Source organism: Indicator indicator, chromosome 10 (genome assembly GCF_027791375.1).
Source record: "Indicator indicator isolate 239-I01 chromosome 10, UM_Iind_1.1, whole genome shotgun sequence".
NCBI classification, from domain to species: Eukaryota; Metazoa; Chordata; class Aves; order Piciformes; family Indicatoridae; genus Indicator; species Indicator indicator.
Genome location: NC_072019.1, coordinates 27,727,208 through 27,752,780, shown reverse-complemented (window position 1 = coordinate 27,752,780; position 25,573 = coordinate 27,727,208). Strand labels below are relative to the sequence as shown.

Sequence of the window (25,573 nt, the reverse complement as noted above, 5' to 3'; positions counted from 1 at the left end):
AAATTACATTCTTCTCTTGGTCTAAACTGAGATGTGTAAAGAGAAGAAGCAGAGAAAATTAATCATAAAATCATTTGGGTTGGAAAAGAGCTTCAAGATGGTTAAGTCCAACCATTCCCTAACTTGACCAAGGCTGGTGCTAAACCAAGTCCCTCAGCACCACATCTCTGCCTCTTCTAAACACCTCCAGGGACAGGGATTCAACCACCTTCCTCGGCAGCCTGTTCCAGTCTTTGAGAACCCTTTCAGTCAAGAAGTTTCTTCTAATGTCGAACCTAAACCTCCTTTGATGCAATATATGCCATTTCCTCTTGTCCTATTCACTTGTTCCTTGGGAGAAAAGACCAACCCCCTGCCTGGCTTCAACTTCCTTTCAACGAGCTGTAGAGAACCAGAAGGTTTCCCTTCAGCCTCTTTTTCTCCAGGCTGAATAATCCCAGCTCCCTCAGCAGACTTGTTCTCCAGACCCTCTAACAGCTTCATTGTCCTCTCTGGACACAGTTACAGCAAAGGCTCACGCTGCAGGCCAAGCCCTACAAGCCTTGACCCTCTTACCCTCCTTGCCTCTGCCAAGGCCATAGAAGGTAGAAGAGAGTCAAGAATATGAGAACAGTCACTTGTACTGAAAAAGAAGTCAGGTAAAAAGCCTGCAGTAGAGGAAGGAATGCATTTGTGGTGGAAATGTCACAGGCCTGACATGGATGTGATCTTCAGTTTGATGCCTAAGGCAGAAGATGTAATTGCCAGGATGAGCCTGCACTGGGAATAAATCAGAGCAACCCAGAGAATGGGAGACAGGCAAAGCTGTGAGGGGGAGGCAAGCAAATCAAAGAGAAGAGAGATGTCTAGGAGGAAACCTAGAGAAAGACACACACAAAAAAAAAAAAAATCTATCTGGAAGCTGCAGACAGGTAAGCTGGCCAGGAAAACAGATGCCAAGGAACTGCTTCCACATGAAAAGAGAAGTTGCTGTGGGTGAAAACGCAAGGATAGGAAATGACTGCCAAGGCTTTAAGCCAAGAGCAATGGGTGGTAAGAAAGAGTTGTGAAGGTGACAATGATGTGAGAAGAAAAGCTGGATACAGCATTGCTAAAACCTGAAGAAGATGCCAAGACAACAAAACCAAAAAAGCTGTACAAGTAGTGTGAGGGTTAAGGATGTGTTCGTGGTGGAGAACCGAAACTTTTCCAGTGATGGAGTGAGTTCTCTAGACACAACAGAAGTGGAGAGAAAAGGGAAAAGAAAGGTGAAGAGTACAAGTTGAAGAGATTGACACAAGAGGAAACCTTAAGAGAAGAAGAGGCGTCTTCTTCATTCCCTTTCTATTGCGGCCAAGCGGCACACAAAGTCCATCCCACCACCGATGACATTAGAATCACTATTAGTTAATTCTACTTCTACTTCTAATTCTACTTCTAGTCCATCCTAGCCCCAGTTTTACTTTTGGCGCCTCAGAGCACCAACAAATCTGATGATAGCCTCTACTTAAGCACATAGCCACCAGTGACATTTTAAGCCATCACACCAAATCCTGATGCTTTATGATAGCCATTTTGCCTGAATAAGAAGTCATCATCATTCTAATTTGAGATGCATTGGATCAGCCTCTTCTTCCTGCAACAGGGTAAAGCCACAACACAGCCCAGGGAGCAAACCTCCAGAACACACAACACAAACGCAGTGCTGAAAAATATCAACGTAACAGCAAAAAAATATTACCAGGAAGCTGTGAAGAGATCTTGATGCAGTCAACTTCTTCAGCCCTGCCTGAATAATGGCTTCATTAATAGGAGGCTGAGCAAAGTCCAATGCAGGAAAGTCTCTTTGGGTCAGGAGGGGAATTGCTAAGAACCCAGGGGTGTTAGCTGACAGCTGTCTAAAGATGAGTCAGTGTGTGCCCAGGCAGCCAAGAAGGCCACCAGCATCCTGGCCTAGATAAGGAATGATGTGACCAGCAGGACTGGGAAAGGGACTGTCCCCTGTGCTCGGCACTGGGGAGGCCACACCATACTGGACTCAGTTTTAGGCCTCTCACTCCAAGAAGGACATTGAGTGGCTGGAGCAGGTCCAGAGAAGAATAATGAATAATTCTTGCAGAGGCCTTTGAAACAACATTTTGGAGCGCTATAAATGGTCACAGCAGAGAGAACCACGGCACCTAGCAACCCTCTAGCTGACAGTGATAGAGCTAAGCCAACTGCACAAGAAAGAAGCAATTGGAAAAGCCTGTCCTTATTTATTTTTGGGAGTCAGGAGACCAGCATAGAGATATGACCCATATCTATGAGCTTAGCAAAGGTTGAGCAGGATCCACTCAATATAAATGGGACCTCTTGAGTTCTTCCCATGTCATTAGCACCCAACTGCTTTCGAAGAGACTGTTCCCCATTCAGTAAGCAGCCTATATATTAGTTTTTGGCTTAACTCCCAATAATTGCAGCCTCTGTATATGAATTCATAAGTTGTCAGGTCTTCAAAGCATGCAGCACCTCTACCAAGCTCAGTCCAGTCATAACAAAATGAACATCTTTAAGAAAGATACCTCAAGAGCTTTGAGTGGCTTGGGTGCTCCTCTGTTCCCACTGAATTACACCAACCAGGTCATTGCATCGTTTGAGTTGAGCACTACAAGGCAGCATAGAAAAGTTACTTGCATTCAGAACATGAACCAGTGTCCTGGTGTGAGCTAGAGCAGAACCAATTCTGCTCAGAGCTGTGGGTGCTGAGCTCAGCCCCTGCTCATGGCCAGCACTGTCCGGGGCTCAGGGTGGATTTCTGCAGCCAGGGGCTGCTGCCAGCAGTGAGAACCTGATGGGGACAGGCACTGCCTGGGCTGGGCTGCAGAAAGCCTCTGCCTTGCACTTGCTCCTGCCCACACCAAGGGCACTGCCACAGCTTGTGCCCCATGCTGGGGGCAGGAAGGCAGAGGTGGCACCTGTGGGGAGGAGGAGCCAGGACAGGGGACCCTCAACTGCCCAACAAGGGATTGCAGCCCATGGATGGCATCTGCAGGGGACAGCTAAGGGAGCACGAGGATCAAGCCTCTTCTTCTGTGGCCAATGCCACTTGAATTCCTGTGTTCCTGAATCCAGCTCCAGAATCCAGTTCCCATCTGATGCTGAGTCCAGGCTGGGACTCAACCAATGGCAGCCCCCAGCATCAGTGGTGCCCATGGTGCCATCATTGCCATCAAGGGTTGGGTTTCTTTCACACCCCATCAGTCTCTCTCCCTTCCTCCCTTCCTCTTCCCTTTGGGAAGCAGAGGGGTTCATGGAAACTTTGGCACTCATCTGGTGGACAGCCCAGCCTTAACCTATGACAACCACCACCCCTGATGCCTTTCACCTGCCATTTAATCCTCATCTAGATTTGGTCCATTTTTATTTCTCATAGCAAATCACATCCCAGAAAGGCAGAGACAAAATTTATCAGAGCTCCTTGCACTTTGTAGTGTTAAACTAAAACTAAAAAACACTTCTTAGTGTTTAAGCTAAAACTTACAATCTCTTACTGTGCTCCAATGCCATTTTTTGCTACAGATTTTCTTGCAGTCATTTCCTTAGCAATTTAGCTGGCCATTAAAGCATGTCCCAAAGGGCCATGTCCACACATTTCTTGAACAGCTCCAAGGATGGTGAATCCACCACCTCCCTGGACAACCTGTTCCAATGCCCTTTCTATGAAGAAATTTTTCCTAATCTCCAACCTAAACCTCCCCTAGCACAATTTCAGACCATTTCCTCTCATTCTATCACCTGATACTAGGCAGAAGAGACCAGCCCCCACCTCACTCCAGCCTCCTTTCAGGGAGCTGTAGACAGCAATGAGGTCTCCCCTCAGCCTCTTTTTCTCCAGGCTCAACAATCCCAGTTCCCTCAGCTGCTCCTCACCATCCTGTTCTCCAGATCCTTCACCAGCTTTGTTGCCGCTATCTGGATCTGCTCCAGCATCTCAATGTCCTTCTTGGACTGAACTCAGCAGTCTCACTGGTGCCCAGTACCAGAGAACAATCCCTTCCGCAGTCCTGCTGGCCACATCAGTTCTTATTTCTTGGCCATCCAGGCACACAGTGGCTCAAGTTCAGCTGCTGCCAATGAGCACCTCCAGGTGCTTTTCTGCCACGCAGCTTTCCAGCCACTCTGCCCCAAGCCTGGAGCATTCATGGAGTCGTTGTGACCCAAGTGCAGGATCCAGCACTCAGCTTTGTTAAAGCTCATCCTTTTGACCTCAGCCCATCGATCTGGCCTGTCCAGATCTCTCTGCAGATCCTTCCTACCCTCAGGCAGATCAACATTCCTACTCAATTTAGTCTCACCTACAAATTTACTGAGGGTGGGGACAAGGCTTTCTACTACTAGTAGGAAGGAAGCTCTACAGAGCTTCTTGGCCAGGCAGGCTGGCTGCCTCTTCTCAGGCTGTTGTTTTATTCCCTAGGTGCTATGTTATCTGCCTATTAACAGCACGAGCTGCACCTGCCTCTGCCATGAATTTGCCTGTGACTAATCACCTTATCTCACATGAGTCACCAGTACTGAACAGCCAGGATCAGGGATCTGCTCACCACTGTGCACAGAAGCCTCTGCATCCATATCCACATGTTTTGACATGTCCAGAGCCAACTACATGCTCCATAAACATAGCCCACTATTACAGAATCCAAGCATGGTGGAAGTTGGAAGGGACCTCTGGGGATCATCCAGTCCAACTCCCTTTCTAAAGCAGGGGCACTCTCAGCAGGTTTCCCAGGATCACAGCCAGAAAAGGTTGAAGATATGGACCTGTTGGAGGGGGTCCAGATGAGGCCACAAAAATGATCAGAGGGCTGGAAGACAAGGCTTCAGGGAGACCTTCTGGTGGCCTTTCAGTGCTTCAAAAGGCTGATCAGAAAGCTGAGGACAGACTTTTGAGCAGAGCCTGTTGTGACAGGACAAGGGGGGATGGTTTGAACTAAAGGCAGAAGATTCAGACAGGAGAGAAGGGAGAGATGTTTGACGCTGAAGATGGGGAGACCCTGGCCCAGGTTGCCCAGAGAGGTGGGAGATGGGGCATCCCTGGAACCATTCCAGATCAGGCTGTTTGGGGCTCCGAACAACCTGCTCTAATTGCAGATGTCCCTGCTGACTGCAAGGCGGGGTGGACTGGATGACCTTTAGAGGTCCCTTCCAACCTAAAGTTTCTATGATTGTAGATGATGGTGTGCAGGACACATGGCACAGCCACACTGGTTTGCTGGCACCAGGAGTCACACTTTCTCCAGCACCACATTCCAGAGCTTCAGTGATTGTTTGGGCACTGCTGAACATCCACATAGACTCCTGCCATACATAGCCCTGTCACTGTGCTGTGGAGAAAGAACTCTGCCTGCTCCCAGCAAATAGCCACATCAAGAAAGCTTGGCCAGAACCTAAAAAGGGCCTACAAGAAAGTTGGGGAGGGACTTTTTACAAGGGCTTGTAGTGACAGAATGAGGAGGAATGGATTTAAGCTAGAGGAGGGGGCATTTAGACCAGAGATAAGGAAGAAATTCTTGACAGTGAGACACTAGAACAGGTTGCCCAGGGAAGCTGTGGATGTTCCCTGCCCCCAGAGGTGTGAGGCCTTGAGCAATCTGCTCTAGTGGACGGAGTCCCTGCCCATGGCAGGGGGTTGGAACTAGATGATCTTTAAGGCCCCTTCCAACTCAAGCCATTCTAGTATTCTAGATGTCAATCTATGACTGGAAAACACAAACCATTTTAATGCATATCACATCTCCTGTGATTCTGCTGTGAGGTTTCAAGCTACACACACCTACATAGCAAAATTTAAAGCAACTTCTTTGCAACAAACCAGACCACCACCAGAACCTTCAAGTACAACACTACAGTACACCTAATGCCACGGATAGGCTGAGAAGCAGCAGGTAGCTCTCCAGTTATCAAAGCAAACAGAGTTTGATCTTTCAAAAGAAGTTATCATTAGTCAGTGTATTAAAAGACAAAAGAAAGTTGTGTCAAATTCTTGTCTGATTCAGCTTTTGTATCAACTCTATTTCCATCATCTCCATTTATTTTCCATTCTTGGCAAGATGAAGTTTGAACACAGTATTTCAGAAGCCTCATTGTCTTTAAGGAATTCACAGTGACTCACTCCTTGCCGTACACAGACAGCTCAAGCTGTCTTATTTCACATTGGACCAGGGTATATAATTATTATTGAATCATTAAAAACTGGTTTTGTGTGCCTACAGCTACCTCTGTTTTGAGCAACTGGCATTTCAGAAACCTAGCATGGTGGGAACTGGAAAGGACCTCTGAAGAACATCAATTGTTCTACAGCCATAGCTCCTCACAAAAGATAAGTGTCTGCTGAAACCTTGGCAGAGTCTGCAGGAGCTGTGTTGGTATTTCATCAACTTATAAAGGAATCCCTGAACGCCAGCATGGTGGAATTAGAAGGGGCCTTTGTGGATCCTCCAGTCCAACTCCCCTGCTATGGATACCCACAGGAGCTTGCCCAGTACAACAGCCATGCAGTTTTGGAATCTCTCCAGAGGAGACTCCACAACCTCTGGGCAGCCTGCTTCAGGGTTCCAGCACCCTCACACCAAACAAGTTTCTCCTCCTGTTCTGATGGAACCTCCTGGGTTTGTGTACATTGTCCCTTGTCCTGTCACTGGGCACCATGGAAAAGAGTCTGGACCCAACCTCTTGTCCCCCACAGGTCCTTCAGCTCTTGCTGAGCATTCAGCAGATCCCCTCTGGGGCTGCTCTTCTGCAGGCTCAGAAGCCCCAACTCTCTCAGCCTTTCCTCCTCACAGAGATGCTCCAGGCCCCTCAGCATCTTTGTAGCCCCCACTGGACTCTTTCCAGTAGTTCCTTGTCTCTCTTGAACTAGGGAGCTGAGAACTGAACCCAGTACTCCAGGTGTGGTCAGTGTAGAAGGGGAAGAGAACCTCCCTCGACCTGCTGGCCAGACTCTTCCTCATGCACCTCAGGAGACCATTGGCCTTCTTGGCCACAAGGGCCCATTGCTGGCTCATGGGGAACATGTTGTCCACCAGCACTCCCAGGTTCTTCTCTGCAGAGCTGCTTTCCAGGTCAATGTCTTTCTTGGGTGAGTGGCCCTAAATTGAACCCAGGACTCAAGGTGTGGCCTCACAAGTGCCAAGTACAGCAGGGCAATCCCTACCCTGGCCCTCCTGGCCACACTCTTACAGATCCAGGCCAGGAGGTTGGTGGCCTTCTTTGCCACCTGGGTACACACTGCCTCATCTTCATCTGGCAGCTGATCAACACCCCCAGGCCTTTCTCTACTGGGCAGTTTCCAGCCACTATGCCCCAATCCTGGAGTTCTTGTGATCCAAGTGTAGGACCCAGCCCTGGCCTTTTGAACCTCATCCCATTGGCCTCAGCCCATACATCCAGCCTGTCCAAATCCCCCTGCAATGCCTTCCTACCCTCCATCTGATCCAGCTCCTACCTAACTTGGCGTCATCTGCAAATTTACTGAGGGTACCTCTATCCCCTTACCAATTTTACCTCTCTTGTGATTTAAATAGTTTCACAGATAGGTACAAAAATAAATTTTTTTAAGTGATTTAAAGGACTTTTTTTCCCCTCTTAGGTCCCATTTTTCACATCATGAGAAGCCAGTTCATCTAGTTTTTCTTTTTTTTCAATTCAAAGCTTGCAGCAGATTTTTTTCTGTTCTGATCTAGTTGAATTTGAAATGATCTAAGCAATAAGACTTCAGCCTGTTTCACAGAGTGTTATCCCACAGCCTGAAACAACATTAAAAACAAAAATAAAAGCACCACACATCTCCACAACAGCCTTACCTTCTCTGAACTTGCAGGTTTCCATCTCCCTGCTATTGCTTAAGCTTCCTATTAGAGGAAATATTTTCATTCCATTGGATTGACAGATTTCTAATATATGAGGAGTCACTGAGCATGACTAGCCTGACTACAGCTTTATGATCCTGTTGAATCCTCTAGGCATATCTCCATCCCATTTATCATTCCAACTTCCCACCTCCATCTCTCCCTCAATTACCACCAGCCTAAGAGCTTTACAGTGGTCAGCCCTAGCTGAAGTCAGCATCTCTGTGCTGAAGGTTTGGCCTCAGACTCCATTCCCCAAAATTATCCTGAATTCGATTTGGTTTGGGTTTTAAGGCTGCATTTAATCTGCTGCCCACCATCACCATCTGGAGAACAACCTGCAGTACTACAAGCACAGAGTTGACACTACACAGACCAACCCTCATTGTGCACACAGGATTCAGAATGAGGAATGCACTCACCAACTCCTCTCGGCACGTTCCAGTTTCAGCAATATCATCAGATGGACATCAAAAACGGCACAAATCAATCCCTTAATATCTTCTGGAGTGCATGAAGAAGGGTGTGGCCAGCAGGTCAAAGGAGGTTCTCCTTCCACTCTGCTCTGCTCAGGCTGTAAGTGGAGTCCTGGGTTCAGTTCTGGCCTCCCCGGTTCATGAGATGCAGAGAACTACTGGAGGGAGTCCAGTGGGGGCTACAAAGATGCAGAGGGCCCTGGAGCATCTCTGTGAGGAGGAAAGGCTGAGAGCCCTGGGGCTGGTGAGCCTGCAGAAGAGCAGCCCCAGAGGGGAGCTGAGCAATGCTCAGCAAGAGCTAAAGGGCAGTGGGGACAAGAGGATGGGGCCAGACTCTTCAGTGGTTACTAGTGACAGGACAAGGGGCAACGGGCACTAAAAGGAACCCAGAAGGTTCCATCAGAACAGGAGGAGAAACTCTTTTGGTGTGAGGGTGCTGGAGCCCTGGAGCAGGCTGCCCAGAGAGGTTGTGGAGTCTCCTTCTCTGGAGAGCTTCCAAACCTTGTGGCCATTGTGATGCTGGGCAAGCTGCTGTGGGTGCCCCTGCTTTAGCTGTGGGTGCCCCTGGGTTTGGACTGGATGATGTCCAGAGGTCCCTTCCAGCTCCCACCATGCTGAGATTATCATACATAAACTCTCATCCAGGGTTTCAGTTTAGAACTCTCGTTTGATATTTGCCATTTTTCCCAGTACACAGCTCAAACAATTAAATGCTTTGGAGCAACAGAGGTCAGAGTGAGCATAACTAAATCATCCAGAAGAAAGCAAGACATTATTCCAGCACCAGAACATTAAAAAGATAAATAACGAGTACAGAGCAGAGCCACTGTGCTAACAACAAATGGAGAATGGTGCAGCAGAACACACAGCCCAGACACACGCAGCAATAGTTTCCCCAGGGATCTGATCAACTTAACAGGAAAGAAGTAAAATAACACCAGCAGAGGCAAAACTTCTGCACCTTACAGTTCAGAGCAAGCCTCTAGTGACCAGATTTAATTTATCCCTGGCTCTGCAGAAACTTCATTATTGGTTTTGTGGTTAAGATGCCCAAGCAGCAAGAGACCTGCTTAGGAAAGCCAAAGCACAGCTTGAATTGAATCTAGCCAGGGAGGTCAAAGGGAACACGAAGAATTTCTACAGGTATATTAATGGTCAAAAGAAGCCTAGGGAAGGTGTGGGCCCCTCAGAAAGGAAACAGGTGGAATGGTCACAAGGGACCTGGAAAAGGCTGAGGTTCTCAAGGACTTCTTTACCTCAGTCTTCACTGCAAGGGCCTCCAGCCACACTCCTGGAATAGTCATGGAAGATAATGGCAGGGACCAGGAGGAAGAACTGCCCATCATAAGTGAAGATCAGGTTGGTGATCACCTGAAGAACCCGAGAGAGCTGGCAGAGGAGGTTGCTAAACCCCTCTCTATTATATTCCCAAAGTCCTGGCAGTCTGGGGAAGTCCCCACTGACTGGAAAAGGGGAAACAACTCCCATTTTCAAAAAGGGGAAGAAGGAAGAACCAGGGAACTTCAGGCCAGTCAGTCTCACCTCTGTGCCTGGTAAGATCATGGAGCAGATCCTCCTGGAGGCACTGCTGAGACAGAAGAATAGTGAAGAGGTGATTGGGTAGAGCCAGCAGGGCTTCACCAAGGGCAAATCCTGCCTGACAAACCTGGTGGCCTTCCATGACAAGGCCACAACATTAATAGATGAGGGGAGAGCAACTGATGGCATTGACCTGGACCTGAGCAAAGCCTTCACACTGTCCCACACCACCTCCTGGTCTCCAAACTGGTGACACATGGGTTTGATGGGTGGACCACAAGATGGATACAGAACTGGCTTGATGGCTGCACCCAAAGAGTGGCTGTCAATGGCTCCATGTCCCAGTGGAGGCCAGGGACAAGTGGAGTCCCTCAGGGCTCAGTCCCGGGACCAGGCCTGTTCAACATCTGTGTTGGTGCCATGGACAGAGGCATTGAGTGCACCCTCAGCAAGTTTGCTGCTGACACCAAGCTGTGTGGTGCAGCAGCCAGGCTGGAGGGAAGGGATCCATCCAGAGGGACCTGGACAGGCTGCAGAGCTGGGCACAAGCCAACCTCAGGAGGTTCAACAAGACCAAGGGCAGGGTCCTGCAGCTGGGTGGAGGCAATCCCAAGCACAAATCCAGGCTGGGCAGGGACTGGCTGGAGAGCAGCCCTGAGGAGAGGGACTTGGGGGTGCTGGGGGATGAGAAGCTCAGCAGGAGCTGTCAGTGTGCACTTGCAGCCCAGAAAGCCAAGCAGAGCCTGGGCTGCATCAGGAGAAGTGTGGCCAGCAGGGCAAGGGAGGGGATTCTCCCCCTCTGCTCAGCTCTGCTGAGACCCCACCTGGAGTACTGCATCCAGGTCTGGAGCCTCTATTCCAAGAGGGATCTGAAGGTGCTGGAAGGTGTCCAGAGAAGGGCCACCAGGATGAGCAGAGGGCTGGAGCACCTCTGCTATGAGGAGAGACTGAAAGAGTTGGGGCTGTCCAGTCTGGAGAAAAGAAGGCTCTGAGGTGACCTTCTTGTGGCCTTCCAGGATCTGAAGGGGGCTACAAGAAAGCTGGGGAGGGACTTTTTAGGCTATCAGGGAGTGACAGGACTGGGGGGAATGGAATAAAGCTGGAAGTGGGGAGATTCAGAGTGGAGGTGAGGAAGAAGTTCTTCCCCAGGAGAGTGGTGAGAGCCTGGAATGGGTTGTGCAGGGAGGTGGTTGAGGTCCCATCCCTGGAGGTGTTTGCAGCCAGGCTGGATGAGGCTCTGGCCAGCCTGCTGTAGTGTGAGGTGTCCCTGGGCATGGCAGGGGGGTTGGAACTGGATGATCCTTGTGGTCCCTTCCAACCCTGACTGATTCTAGGATTTTAAGATGGTGTGTCGGTGTGAGCTGAAATTCCCCCCCCCACCGACAATAACCAGGCTAGCTCAGTCTGGAAGCAAATGAAAAGCTGTATTTACAAGCAGAGTCTAAAATCTACCATGAAATGCAATGAATATGTACAAATATACAAAATTCACAACATTCACAAATATATACAATCAACAGAAAAAGCACAATCGATCTCCCTTTGCTTCCCCCCAAGGGGACCCTCCCAAAGGGGCCTCTCCCTCCCAGGAGCTTCCCCCCCAGACCCCCCTGGACAGAGAAGCAGAGTTAGTTAAGCAGAAAGTTGTTAACTTAGCTGCCAAGGTCAGTACGTGTTATCTTCAGCCAGAAGAGAAGAAGAAACAGCAACCAGACAGCCCAGCAACTGCCCCCACTGCCGAACGCAGAATGTGCAGAGTGCCTACTTTGTTTTGGGTAATAGTTCTTAAACATTTCTATCTATCCAATGGAAGTGTTTAGAACAATCGTTATTTTGCTTTCTTACACCCAATAGTGACTTATTTACATTCTTTCACTTTCTCTGTACTGAACTTTGCAAGGAAAAATTAAAAAGACAGTTTCAAACCACCACAGTCCACCCCTTCTAAACAATTCCATTGGCTGCTACTATCATTTATCTAATCTAAAATAATATCTACAACAATAGGTGAATAAAGACCATAGTCCATTCCGGCTATTTCAGATGTAGATGATTCAAAAGAGTCAAATCACAGGAAAAACAGCAAACAGCTTGTTTCCTCGCAGATGGAGCGAAGGAAGGAACAGGGACTCTCAGGTGACTCAGGGCTCTCAGGGTTCGTGCACCGTAGATCTCATGGACTCTCCTCTTGGGCGCGATGCTGTATCTGCGCAACACTCTGAATTTAACCTCTCAGCCAAAGTTAGATTTCTTTGTGGAATACACTGAATTTCACCATTTTCTTGCATCACCCAGTAGGTGTGACCAGGACCTTCAGCAGAAACCACCCCTCGGACAGGTTTGGCCTCTCCTGAAGGAGAAAATACCCAAACAGTTTTGCCTAACAGATTCTTTTCTCTGATAACAGGAACTCTATCACCTTCTTCCTTTCGCAACAAATCTGATTGGGCAGGTCCAGCTCGATTCACTGAACCTCTGCTATTCACTAACCAGGTTGCTTGTGCTAAATGTTTCTCCCAGTTTTTCAAAGATCCACCCCCCATGGCTTTGAGAGTGGTTTTCAGCAAACCGTTGTAGCGTTCGATCTTCCCTGCAGCTGGTGCATAGTAGGGAATGTGGAATATCCACTCGATGCCGTGCTCTTTGGCCCAGTTTTTTACAAGATTGTTCTTGAAATGAGTTCCGTTGTCTGACTCAATCCTCTCTGGAGTTCCGTGTCTCCACAGGATTTGTCTTTCCAGACCAAGAATGGTGTTACGTGCAGTTGCATGAGGAACTGGATAAGTTTCCAGCCATCCAGTGCTTGCCTCTACCATAGTCAGCACATACTGCTTACCAGATGGAGAACGAGGTAGAGTGATGTAGTCAATCTGCCAGGCTTCACCATACTTGTACTTGGACCATCGGTCACCGTACCACAAGGGCTTGATCCGCTTTGCCTGCTTAATAGCAGCACAAATGTCACAGTCATGGATGACTTGTGTGATAGCATCCATGGAAATGTCAATGGATCTGTCACGAGCCCATCGGTAGGTTGCATCTCTGCCTTGATGTCCTGACGAGTCATGGGCCCACCGAGCTAAGAACAGCTCACCTCGGTGTTTCCAGTCAAGATCAGGATCAGGATCAGAGTTTGTGTCCACCTGGGAAACTCTTGCAGCTAGATCTGCCTGATGGTTGTGTTGTTGTTCCTCTGTAGCTTTGCTCTTAGGAATGTGAGCATCGATGTGTCTCACTTTCACTGGGATTCTCTCAATGCGAGCAGCAATGTCTTGCCACAGATCTGCAGCCCAGATTGGCTTTCCTTTCCTCTGCCAGCCATTCTTCTTCCAGTCTTTCAGCCAACCCCACAAGGCATTGGCTACCATCCACGAGTCGGTGTAGAGATAAAGCTTTGGCCATCTCTCACGTTCAGCTACGTTAAGAGCTAGCTGGACAGCTTTTACCTCTGCGAATTGACTGGATTCTCCTTCTCCATCTCTCGCTTCTGCAACTCTGCACGTTGGGCTCCACACTGCAGATTTCCATCTCCGCTTGTTCCCAACAAGACGACAGGAACCGTCTGTGAACAAAGCATATCTCTTTTCATCATCAGACAGATCACTGTAAGGAGGAGCTTCCTCAGCACGAGTTACTCTCTCCTCTGGAGGTTTAGCACAGCTTGTGCCTTCTGGCCAGTTTGTGATCACCTCCACCAAACCAGGCCTTTCGAGATTTCCCATTCGAGCTCTCTGTGTTATCAGAGCCATCCACTTAGACCAGGTAGCATCTGTTGCATGATGTGGTGAAGAACCTTTGCCTTTGAACATCCAATTCAGAACTGGCAATCTAGGAGCTAGAAGAAGTTGTGACTCAGTTCCGATCACTTCAGAAGCAGCTTTCACTCCTTCATAAGCAGCTAAAATCTCTTTCTCTGTTGGAGTGTAGTTTGCCTCTGAGCCTCTGTAGCCACGACCCCAGAAACCAAGAGGACGTCCTCGTGTCTCCCCTGGAGCTCTTTGCCATAAGCACCAGGTTGGACCATTGTCACTCGCGGCCGTGTACAGAATGTTCTTAATGTCTGGACCAGTTCGGACAGGTCCCAGACCCATCGCTTGGACTACCTCTCGCTTGATCTGGTCAAAGGCTGCTTGTTGCTCAGGACCCCATTGGAAACTGTTTCTCTTTCGAGTCACATCATATAGACGTTTCATAATCTGACTGTATCCAGGAATGTGCAGTCTCCAAAATCCCACTATGCCTAAGAAACGCAGAGTTTCTTTCTTGTTGATGGGATTTGCCATGGTGGAGACTCTGTTTATCACATCCATTGGGATGTGACGGCGACCATCTTGCCACCGCACTCCCAGAAACTGGATTTCTCTGGCAGGTCCTTTCACCTTGTCTCGCTTGATAGCGAAACCAGCTTGCAAGAGAATGTCAAGGATTTTGTTACCTTTCTCGAAGACTTCTTCAGCAGTCTCACCCCAGACGATGATGTCATCGATGAACTGAATGTGTTCTGGAGCTCCACCTTTCTCCAAAGCATCATGGATCACTGCATGGCAGATGGTTGAACTGTGAATCCACCCCTGGGGCAAACGATTGAATGTGTACTGAATGCCTCTCCAGGTGAAAGCAAACTGAGGCCTGCATTCCTCTGCTATGGGAATAGAGAAGAAAGCATTAGCAATGTCTATGGTAGCATACCATTTGGCCTGCTTGGATTCCAGCTCATATTGGAGTTCCATCATGTCTGGTACAGCTGCACTCATGGGTGGAGTTACTTCATTCAAGGCACGGAAATCAACTGTCAGACGCCACTCTCCATTCTGCTTTCGCACAGGCCAGATTGGACTGTTGAAAGGTGAATGAGTTTTGCTGATGACCTTCTGACTCTCCAACTGACGAATCAAGTTTTGAATGGGCACCAAAGAGTCACGGTTGGTTCTGTATTGTCTGTGATGCACAGTTTGAGAAGCAACCGGCAGCTTTACATCCTCTATCTCATGTTGTCCCACAACTGCAGATTCATCTGAAAGCTCAGGTCTGATAGACAACTTCAATTTTCCTCCATCAATTTCTACAGTTGCTATTCCAAAAGCCCATTTGTAACCCTTAGGGTCTTTAAAACGCCCTTCTCTCAGAAAGTCAATTCCCAAAATACAAGGTGCATTAGGACCTGTTACAATAGTATGTTTCTTCCACTGCTTCCCAGTTAAACTTATATCAACCTCTATCTTAAACAACTCTTGAGATCCACCAGTGACTCCCTGAATAGTTATAGATTCTCCCCCTTGATAATTTGATGGTATTATGGTGCACTGAGCTCCTGTGTCAACCAAGGCCCTGTACTTCTGAAATTTTGAAGTGCCAGGCCACTGGATGTACACATCCCAATAGATTCTGTTATCTCCATTATCCCTTACCTCCCCCTGGCGGAAGGCAGGGCACCCCTAATGGTGGGGATTACCTCCACATGTACAGCCGGCACAATGTCCAGCACCAGAATTAGGATCACTGTTGGAGCTATCAGAGTTGTTCTGGGAAACTGAGGAAGTGACAGCTACCCTCCTGGTATTGCTACCTCGGGATCTGCCCCTCTGCAGCTCCCGTAACCTCTTGAAAAGATCAGAAGTTGGTTGACCATCCCATCTGTTCATGTTCTCACCAAACTGATCACGCAGAGTTATCCAGATACTGCCACGTGATTGCCTCTGCTGTCTGTTTTGGTTTGACCTATTCTGGAATGGCCTCCTTGGAGCACGTCTGTTCCTAACAGCTGAAACTTGTATCCATCTGGAGGAAGAGGAATTAGAATCATCCCCCTTCATCAAGTTGGATATGGAGGTTTTAAGTTCCTCCTTCAGCTCTTTCATGCAATTCTTCATTTCTCCAGACAAAGTTTCAATGGCTGAAACCAAAGAAGTACGTGCAAGACTATCCTCCAACTGCCTCATTTGGTCAGTGAAATGGCCAACAGTGGGAGGTGCTCCACCATAATTTCTTGCCACAATCCTGCTTGCCAGAATAGTAGCATAATTAGGAGGAGCAAGCTTAATGAGCTTTTTGGCAAGGCCTGTTCCAACAGGAATTTCATCAGGATTCAGAGTCTTATGATCTCCATACATTACTTCTCTCACAGCAAACTCTCTCAGACGCTTGATTCCCTCAGCTATTGTGGTCCAAGGCTTAGGGTTCCATGGTAAATCATCTCTGCTGGGGTACCTCAGCGAGACTGCCAGTAGGAGGCGTGCCCACAGAGAAACTTTACCAATGCACTTGCCTAGGTGCCTGTCTATGCCTGTATCCTTTGAGAGCATCCCCAACTGAGAGGCCGACTTGTCGCCTACCACCAATGCTGGGGCTCCCATATCAAAACACCTGGCTAGCCAAGACAGGACTGGCTCATTATCTCCTCTGATGTAATCCTTCCTCACATGTCTAATTTCCTGTCTGGGTGCATTAGCTGACTGTATGTCATCCTCATCATCATCATCATCATCATCATCCTGAGGTCGCTGTCCCCATAATCCTATTTTAATCCTCCGCTGAATTTCTTTGAGTTCAGAGGCACTACCAGCAGTTGCTAATCTACCAGGGTCTACATCCTGACCTACATTTCCATCATCCATGTGGGGTCTCAAGAGGTCTACCAGAGTTTTAAGGCTAACCCTCTCTTCCTCATCAGAAGGATCTTTCTTAAGAGAGGGACCCTGAGTAGAAGGACCCTCATCTCCATCTGCACCATCTCCTGCAGCATCTGCATCTCCTCCTGCAGCTCCTTTGCGCTTTCTGGTGATAGTGGCAACCAAATTTACTGGCTTGGTTTTCACATTCACAGCAGAGTTGGAAGAGCAAGTAGCCTTATGTCTTTCTTGATACAGTGCTATCAGTAGCCATATGATTATTCCAAGAAGCAACAAATTTAAGATTAAGGCTAGTACAAGATATCTAAGGTACCACTGGTTCCAAAGACCCTCTGTAGTTGTAAGAGGAGTAACAAACTCATATGTGTCTGCTAGCAGATCCATAGTTGAGTTACCATAGCTTCTTAGCCCAATAAGACCATAACAGAATTCACCAACATTCAGTAACTTGTTCTTAACCCAAAGAAACGACTTATATGCCACATATCTCACAATCTTGTCTATCATGCAGGAAACGGCCCATCTGTAAACAATCACACCGATAATAGATGAAATAAAATTACTCAAAATCCAAAACAGCTTCATTTTGCTTCCTAATCTGAGCAGAAATAAATCACAAGCAATCGAGCCCCGAGTTGGAGCGCCAAAAATAAAAAGTGTGTCGGTGTGAGCTGAAATTCCCCCCCCACCGACAATAACCAGGCTAGCTCAGTCTGGAAGCAAATGAAAAGCTGTATTTACAAGCAGAGTCTAAAATCTACAATGAAATGCAATGAATATGTACAAATATACAAAATTCACAACATTCACAAATATATACAATCAACAGAAAAAGCACAATCGATCTCCCTTTGCTTCCCCCCAAGGGGACCCTCCCAAAGGGGCCTCTCCTCTCCCAGGAGCTTCCCCCCCAGACCCCCCTGGACAGAGAAGCAGAGTTAGTTAAGCAGAATGTTGTTAACTTAGCTGCCAAGGTCAGTGTGTGTTATCTTCAGCCAGAAGAGAAGAAGAAACAGCAGCCAGACAGCCCAGCAACTGCCCCCACTGCAGAACGCAGAATGTGCCGAATGCCTACTTTGTTTTGGGTAATAGTTCTTAAACATTTCTCTCTATCCAATGGAAGTGTTTAGAACAATCGTTATTTTGCTTTCTTACACCCAATAGTGACTTATTTACATTCTTTCACTTTCTCTGTACTGAACTTTGCAAGGAAAAATTAAAAAGACAGTTTCAAACCACCACAGATGGTAAATTTCTACAAAGACTACAGTGGTTTGCACAAATAGGAGCTGACAGAAGAACTGGAGAGGGACTCTATCAAGAAGTGTGGTGATCATAGAATGACTTAGGTTGGAAGGGACCTTAGATTATCTAGTCCAACCTCCCTGACATGGGCAGGGACACTTTTCACTAGACCAGGCTGTTCAAGGCTTCATTCAACCTGGCCTTCAACACCTCCATGGAGGAAGCATCCACAACCTCCCTGAGCAACCTGTTCCAGTGTCTCACCACCCTCATACTGAAAAACTTCTTCCCAAGATCCAGTCTAAACCTACTCTCCTTCAGCTTCAAACCATTCCCCCTTGTCCTGTCACTGGACACCCTCACGAAATGTCCCCCTCCAGCTTTCCTTCAGTTTCACTTCTGCTATTGGAAGGTAGCTATAAAGTCCCCTCAGAGTTTTTTTACCTCCAAGCTGAACAAACTGATAGGACGAGAGTAATGGTTTCAAACTGAAAGAGAGGAGATTTAGATTAGATCTAAGGAATAAATTCTTCACTGTGAGGGTGGTGAGGTACTGTAATAGGTGTGGATGCGTCCTCCCTGAAGGTGTTCAAGGCCAGGCCAGACAGGGCATGAGCAATCTGGTCTAGTGGGAGGTGGCCCTGCCCATGGCAGAGGGGTTGGAACTAGATGATCTTTAAGGTCCCTTCCCTTTAAGATCTATGATTCTGTAGCAAGAAATAAAACCCCAAATGACTACTTTGCTCAGGATAAAATGCCCAGGGAAAACCTCCCACCCTCCCTGCCCTAGCTAAAGAAATCACGTGCCCTATACAAGGTTTGTCTGTGTTTCTGAGTATACACAAAGTAAAACTGTAATGAGGAACTTGTATACCTGTCACCATGATACCTTGAGGAAGCTCTTTAACAACCTTGCAGTCATTACAAAAGGAGCTGTTAGCTCCTGCACACAACAGACAAATGAAACCAAGACATCCTTTCTGGGACTTGTGTTTCATGTCACAATAACAAGGCGTTCCATGCCTGTCTCTGGGCTTTCACAGGCACAGAAATAGCTTACAGAAAGCTCAGGTAAACCTACATGCTTCTGACTGGGTCCTGTGGGAAGCAGCTCTCCAAGCTACAGCTCTCAAGTCTTCAGGTAAAAAACCCAAACACTAAGTGAATCTTAAACAGTTAATATCAGACACTGAAGGGTTAAGATGATCACTCTTATTGAACACCTAGACTGAGGATGAGGGAAATGATTCTGCCCCTCTGCTCTGCTCTTGTGAGACCCCACCTGCAGCACTGTTTCCAGTTCTGCTACCCCCAGCACAAGAGCAACAAGGAACTGTTGGAAAGGGTTCAGAGGAGGCCACAAAAATGATCCAAGGGTTGGAGCACCTCCCATACAGGGGCAGGCTGTGAAAGTTGGGGTTCTTCAGCCAGGAGAAGAGAAGGCTCTGGAGAAACCTTCTGGCAAGCTTCCAGTGTCCAGCCTTTGAGAAGGGGGCTAAGAGGAGAGCTGGAGAAGGACTTTTTATGAGGGCTTGTAGTGAGGGGCTGAGAGGGACTGAACTGAAGCTGGAAGAGGGGAGATTTGGACTAGATAGGAGATGGAGGTCGGTCAGGTGATTGAACAAGAGGAAATGGCCTGAAATTGTGCCAGGGGAACAATTTCTGTACTGCAAGAGTGGTCAGGCATTGGAACAGGCTGCCCAGGGAGGTGGTGGAGTCACCATCCCTAAAGGTGTTCAAGAAATGTATGGACACAGCACTGTGGGACATGGTTTCCTGGACATGGCGGTGTTAGGTTGATGGTTGGACTCGATGATCTTAAAGATCTTTTTCATCCGAAACAATTCCATGAGTCTATGTTTGATTCAGTATTACACTCCTTCAAATCTTTAACAATTTGGGTTTTTCAGCATCAGTAAGAAGTGACCTTGCAGCTATACTGGACTTCCATCCTACATTTAGGATCTTTCCTCGGAGTAGCAGTGCTGCTTCTCAGCTCCGATTCTTTCATGCCCAGATATATCACTTTGTATTTATCTACACTGAAATTTTCCTATCACTTTATTGCCAACTCACTGGGTCTCTTAATGCTCATATCATTCCAAAGCTGTTTCCACACAGTGGTGTTTACCAGCCACAAACACACACATAAACCTGCATCTGGGGTATCTTTCATGCACAACTGAACCATGATATAGAAACCCAAATAAGCTTGGGGACCATATCCTGCTTAGACCACCTACATCAAAACAAATCTCCATCATTAAATGAGGCCTGTGAGAAAGACAAGGATAGACATTTAGCAGGGCCTGCTGTGACAGGACAAGGGGTGTCCTATCACTGCAGGCCTTTGGAAACAGGCCCTCTGCAGCCTCAGCACGGACATCCTCTATCAGATAATGGTTGCTCAGAGCCCTGTCAAGCCTCACCTTGAGTATCTCCAGGGATGGAGCTTCAAATACCTCCCTGGACAACCTGTTCCAGTGTTCCACTACCCTCATGGTAAAGAACTTGTTCCCAACATCCAATCTAAATCTACTCTTCACTAATTTCAAACCATTGCCCCTTGCCCTATCGCTGCAGGCCTTTGGAAACAGGCTCTCTGCAGCCTTCTTGTAGCCCCTTCAGGTACTGGAAGGCTGCTCTTAGGTCTCCCTGGAGCCTTCTCTTCTCCAGGCTGAACATCCCCAGCTCCCTCAGCCTGTCCTCGTAGGGGAGGTGTCCAGCCCCTGATCATCTTCATGGCCCTCCTCTGGACTTGCTCCATCAGGTCCATGTCCTTCTTGTGTTCACAGCTCCAGAGCTGGACACAGTACTCCAGGTGAGGTCTTACCAGAGCAAAGTGGCAGAATCACCTCTCTGGATCTGCTGGCTTCTTTTGATGCAGCCCAGGACACTACTGGCCTTCTGGACTGCAAGTGCAGACTACTGGAAGCTATCTGCTCACTTCAGGAGATCAGCAACAGAAACCATAGTATGAGTGGCACACCATTCGAGCTAAACACGTGTTGAGTGACACAAGAGGTAGAGATTGAATCTGCTGTAATGAAGAGAGGAGCAGCAATGCCCTCTTGTGTTACAAGGGAAACTAAGGAGAAATCCATTGCTACTCCTCCCCATTTTCCTCCATCCTTTATGTGCATTCAAAGAAGAGAACCAATTAATTTTTAGAAGCACACCACTGGAACAGGCTCCTAAGCACCTTGCAAGAATACAAATTGCTTCAAAGGGGAACACTCCTAAAATGCTCAAAGTAAAGCAACCCTTTTATTGTCAAAACTCACAATCCAACCCAAATTAGCTAACTCATTCTGCTCCATTTATACACAGCAATTAAATGCAAATATTGAACAAAAGACCCTGCTGCTTCCTCTTTGATTTCTGTTTCTCATCTATTCAAGTGCAGAGTTTAAAAATCCTATTTTCAAGAGGAAAATTGTTTTTAAATGACTCTGACAAATTAATTTAGGATATCCTCTCATATCGTTCAAATGCAAACTGAAATGCCAGCTCTGAATAGTGCTGAGCTTCCAAGAAGCTAAAAGCAGATTCAGACTTGGAAACAATGATGTGAACATGTTTTATAACCAGCAAATGGAACTGAGAGTGGAGCATTTAAAAACTAGAATCCAAAGCACATTTGAAACCTGAAGGGGACGGCATAGTTTCAAGGTGGCATTGCAATGACATTCACAGGGCAAGCTGGACATCTAACCTCACTTCACCAGTGAAACCTACCCTCGTGATACCAACACAAGAGCACTCAGGGACTTACCTTCCTCTCCTCTCTCTGGATGAATTTCCTTGGTTTGGCACCTAACATTCAGTTACTCTTTTGGAGCTCACCTCTTAACAACCCCTTTTAACCAGCTCCCTGATAGTTCTTTGGGACTTTTCTTGAGCTTAACATCAGACTCAAATGCTTTTCCAAGCCTTTCTTCAAACACTTGGACAAGAACTAGCCAGAGAGATAAAACCATTTACTTCCATCACTTGTAGACTAGTCAAGCACCATGCTGAATTTTTCTGTCAGTACAAAGCTAGTAACAAAAATCTCCTGGCCCAGGTCAGAATGTACAATAGAGAATTTCCATGAAGATGCATGAAAAGGAGGACAGATAGGTTTTAACAACAGTAGAATTTCAGAAGGCAGCAATTCCTGTGTAAATGATACCCATGATACACCAACTGATTGACATCAACAACAAAACTCATCCAAAATCACAAAACAACAAAAAAAAATATCAACCATGTGGGATTCATAACAAAGAGAAACAACTTACCAGTCTTGGTAAGTGGTTATGGCAATACTTGGAGGTGTCAACAGAGGCAGAGTTGTTGGTCTACAGATAATGTCCCTGTCTGGTGTTTTGGCTTTTTCTGTTTGCCTTTGGGAGAGTGGTGGTAACTGCAGATTACCAGAACAACACCTTCTTCCCCTCCAGAGGTCTATGCCCAGGGCATGGCTGGAGGTACTGTAGGACTTACTCAGCCCACACTCCAGGTAATCCAGAGAATTCTGCAAAGACAGAAAAAGCCAGTGAAGTTCTGAATACAAGTGCTTTCTTCCATGAGGACAAAACACATTCAATTGTTGTTCTACAGCCATAGCTACTCCCAAAAAAAGGGAAGTGTGTGCTGAAATCTTGGCAGAGTCTGCCTGAGCTGCATTGGTATTTTATCAAGTTATAAATGAATCCCAGAATCCCATCATGGCAGGGGTTGGAAGGGACTTCTGGACATCATCCAGTCCAACCCCCCTGCTAAAGCAGGGCCATCTACACAGCAGCTTGCCCAGGATAACAACAGCCAGATGGGTTTGGAAGCTCTCCAGAGAAGGAGACTCCACAACCTCTCTGGGCAGCCTGCTCCAGGGCTCCAGCACCCTCACAACAAAGAACTTTGTCCTCCTGTTCAGATGGAACCTCCTGGGTTCCACTTTGTGCCCATTGCCCCATGTCCTGTCACCAGACACCACTGAGAAGAGCCTGGCCTCATCCCCTTGTCCCCCACCCTTTAGTTTTTGAGACGTTCCCTGCTACCTGTCAGCATTACACTGACCAAGCTCTGCACCACTCCTCTAAACTTCTCGGGGGGTGGGGGGGGGGGGGAGTTGTTTTGGTTGGTTTTAAGTGCACAGGGTTTATTTTCTACTTTTTAATATGAGTAGCAAAACAATCTAAGGAAATCAGTGAGTAACCAAAGCAAAACCAGTTGATACTTACAAAATAAGGTAAAAGTAGCCTTTTTTTTTTTTTTGTCCATAAAGTACTAAAGAAAATCATAGAATGGGTTGGGTTGGAAAGGACCTTAAAGATCATCTAGTTTCAAGCTCTGCATCACAGGCAGGGAAACTCCTACCAGACCAGGTTGCTCAAGGCCTCATCCAGCCTGGTTTTTAACACATCCAGGCTTAAAGCCTCCACAACTTCTGTGGGCAAGATATCCCAGTGCCTCGCCACCTTCATGGGAGAGAATTTCTTCCTAATGTCTGATCTAAATCCAGCTTCTTCCAGTTTGGAGTGATCCTCCCTCATCCTGTCACTCCATGCCTTTGTCAAAAGTCCCTCTCCAGGAATCCTGTATCTCCCTTCAAATCCTGGAAGGTTGAAAATCTGCCTAAAAATAAACAAATATATAAAAATTAATCAATAGAAGGTGCCTTTAGAAGAAACTCACCTCATCTGCAGTTACTGTCATGACACTTCTGCTTTTCTTCATCATCAAGATTCCAGTGCACCTCGTTATAAAAAACTCTGGTTGTTAAATCCAACTTCTTCAGAGAGGCGACCTGAAAGAAAAAGACAAAGCAAATTATTTTCCACTAATAAACTGGTTTTAGTAATAAACTGCAGAGCCAACTGGCAGAATCACTAATAGTTGGACTTGATATCTTGCAGGCCGTTCCCAGCCTTAGTGATTTTGCCCCGTTTGGAAGAGACAGAAGAGTGCTGAAAGGGCAGTGTTCATGAACTTCAGTGCTGAAGCCACCACAAAAAGCTGTGCAGTGGCTTCAGCTTTGGTGATGTTAGACGCTACACAGTGTTCGCTCGAGATAGCATGGCTTTTCAACTGTGCTCAGATCACCTGCTCCTGCAGGGCCAGCTCAAGAGAGCAACAAGTAATTCAGACAGCCTTCAAAAAGGGTTGGGGGACGCTGGCCAACCACCCAGACAAACGGCACCTCATTCTCTTCCCTGCCACTGCCAGCATCTGCGGTCCCTGACAGCAGGCAGTCTGCACTACTCACTTCAGTTGTGAGGCTCAAAACCCCAGTAGCAGGTGCTGAAAGCCATCTTGGATGGCAACTGCTGGTCATACAAACCTGTTTTCTGGTTCCCACCCAACAAAGAATTCAGGACTCTACACACTCAAGCGTGGCATCTCGACCCAGCCTGCAGCCACCACACAACTGTGCCAACATAGAATCACTTTGGATTGGAAAAGACCTCAAGATCATCAAGTCCAACCATTAACCCAGCACTGCTAGGTCACCACTAAACCATGGCCCTCAGTACCACACCTACACAGCTCTGAAACCCTTCCAGGGATGGGGACTCCACCACTGCCCTGGGCAGCCTGGCCCAGGCCTTGACAACACGCAAGAGGAAGAAGTTGTTCCTTATGACCAACCTAAACCTCCCCTACTGCACCATGAGGCCTTTTCCTTCTTTTTGTCACTTTTTCCCTGGGAGAAAAGACCAACCTCCACCTTACTCCAACCTCCTTTCAGGGAGGTATAGAGAGCCAGAAAGTGTCTCCTCAGACTCCTTTCCTCCAGGCTGAACAACCCCAGTTCCCTCAGCTGCTCCTCACCAGACCTGATCTCCAGACCCTTCACCAGCTTTGTTGTCCTTCTCTGGACCTGCTCCAGCCGCTCTGAGGGTTCAGATTCAGCTTCATACCATCACGCCAGGGTTAAATTCTATTTAGTTTGCACCTCTACCTATCTAAATCAAAAAAGCTTAAAGAAAAATCCCCCACACTAACTCTCAAGCATAGCAACTAAAAGCACAGTGATGTCTCTGAGCACAGAGCCCTAAGAACATGGCAGTCTCTGGGGGTCAGCTGCTCATCTGCTCTTCCATGCACAAGATCTGCTGATCACTCAAGGGAGAAAAAAAAAAGAAAGGGAACAAAACAAACTCAAAGGAAAGACAAACACACAGCTCCAGCCTGCAGTTCTGGCTGTCGCAGAGGCACCTGCAGTTGCTTTCCTTTCCTTGGGGTTCATACATCCAACACAGACACATCCCTTCAACACCAGCCAAAGCATTCACAGCTCTCACATCCATGCCAGACATAACTCACTGCCATTCCACCACAAGTGCTGAAGGCTTCATCCTGTGTGAAGCAGCACAGGAGAAAAGCACCTAGAAAGCTTCTCTCCAGACAAAGATGAAGCAGAGATTTTCTCCTTCTCTTCAGTTCCCTGAAAAGAGGTTCTTTTGAGGTGGGAGTCACAGAATTGCAGAATGTTGGGAGTTGGAAGGGACCTCTAGAGATCATTGAGTTCAACCCCACTGCCAAAGCAGGATCACCTAGGGCAGACTGCACGGGAAGACATTCAGGTGGGTTTTGAAAGTCTCCAGAGAAGGAGAATTGACCACCTCTCTAAGCAGCTGGTTCCACTGCTCTGTCAGCCTCTTCCCCCAAAGAAAAAGGGATAGGAAACAAGGAAATGGCCTCAAGTGACACCAGGGGAGGTTTAGGTTGGACATGAGGAAAAATTTCTTCCCCAAAAGGGTTGTTCAGGCCTGACCCAGGCTGCCCAGGGCAGTGGTGGAGTCCCCATCCCTGAGGGTTTCAAAGCCATTGG

General features: G+C 47.4%; 1 protein-coding gene across 1 annotated transcript in view; it reads right to left on the bottom strand.

Moving 5' to 3' along the window:
• PDE4B (phosphodiesterase 4B) overlaps nucleotides 1-23,478 on the bottom strand; it is a 254,944-nt gene extending 231,466 nt beyond the window's left edge. Inside the window, exons 1-2 of the mRNA XM_054384442.1 lie at nucleotides 23,434-23,478; nucleotides 22,038-22,273 (exon numbers count right to left, since the gene is read on the bottom strand). Coding sequence (XP_054240417.1) covers nucleotides 22,038-22,273; nucleotides 23,434-23,478 — 281 coding nt within the window. The remainder of the gene's footprint in view (nucleotides 1-22,037; nucleotides 22,274-23,433) is intronic.
• Nucleotides 23,479-25,573: the final 2,095 nt, after the last annotated feature.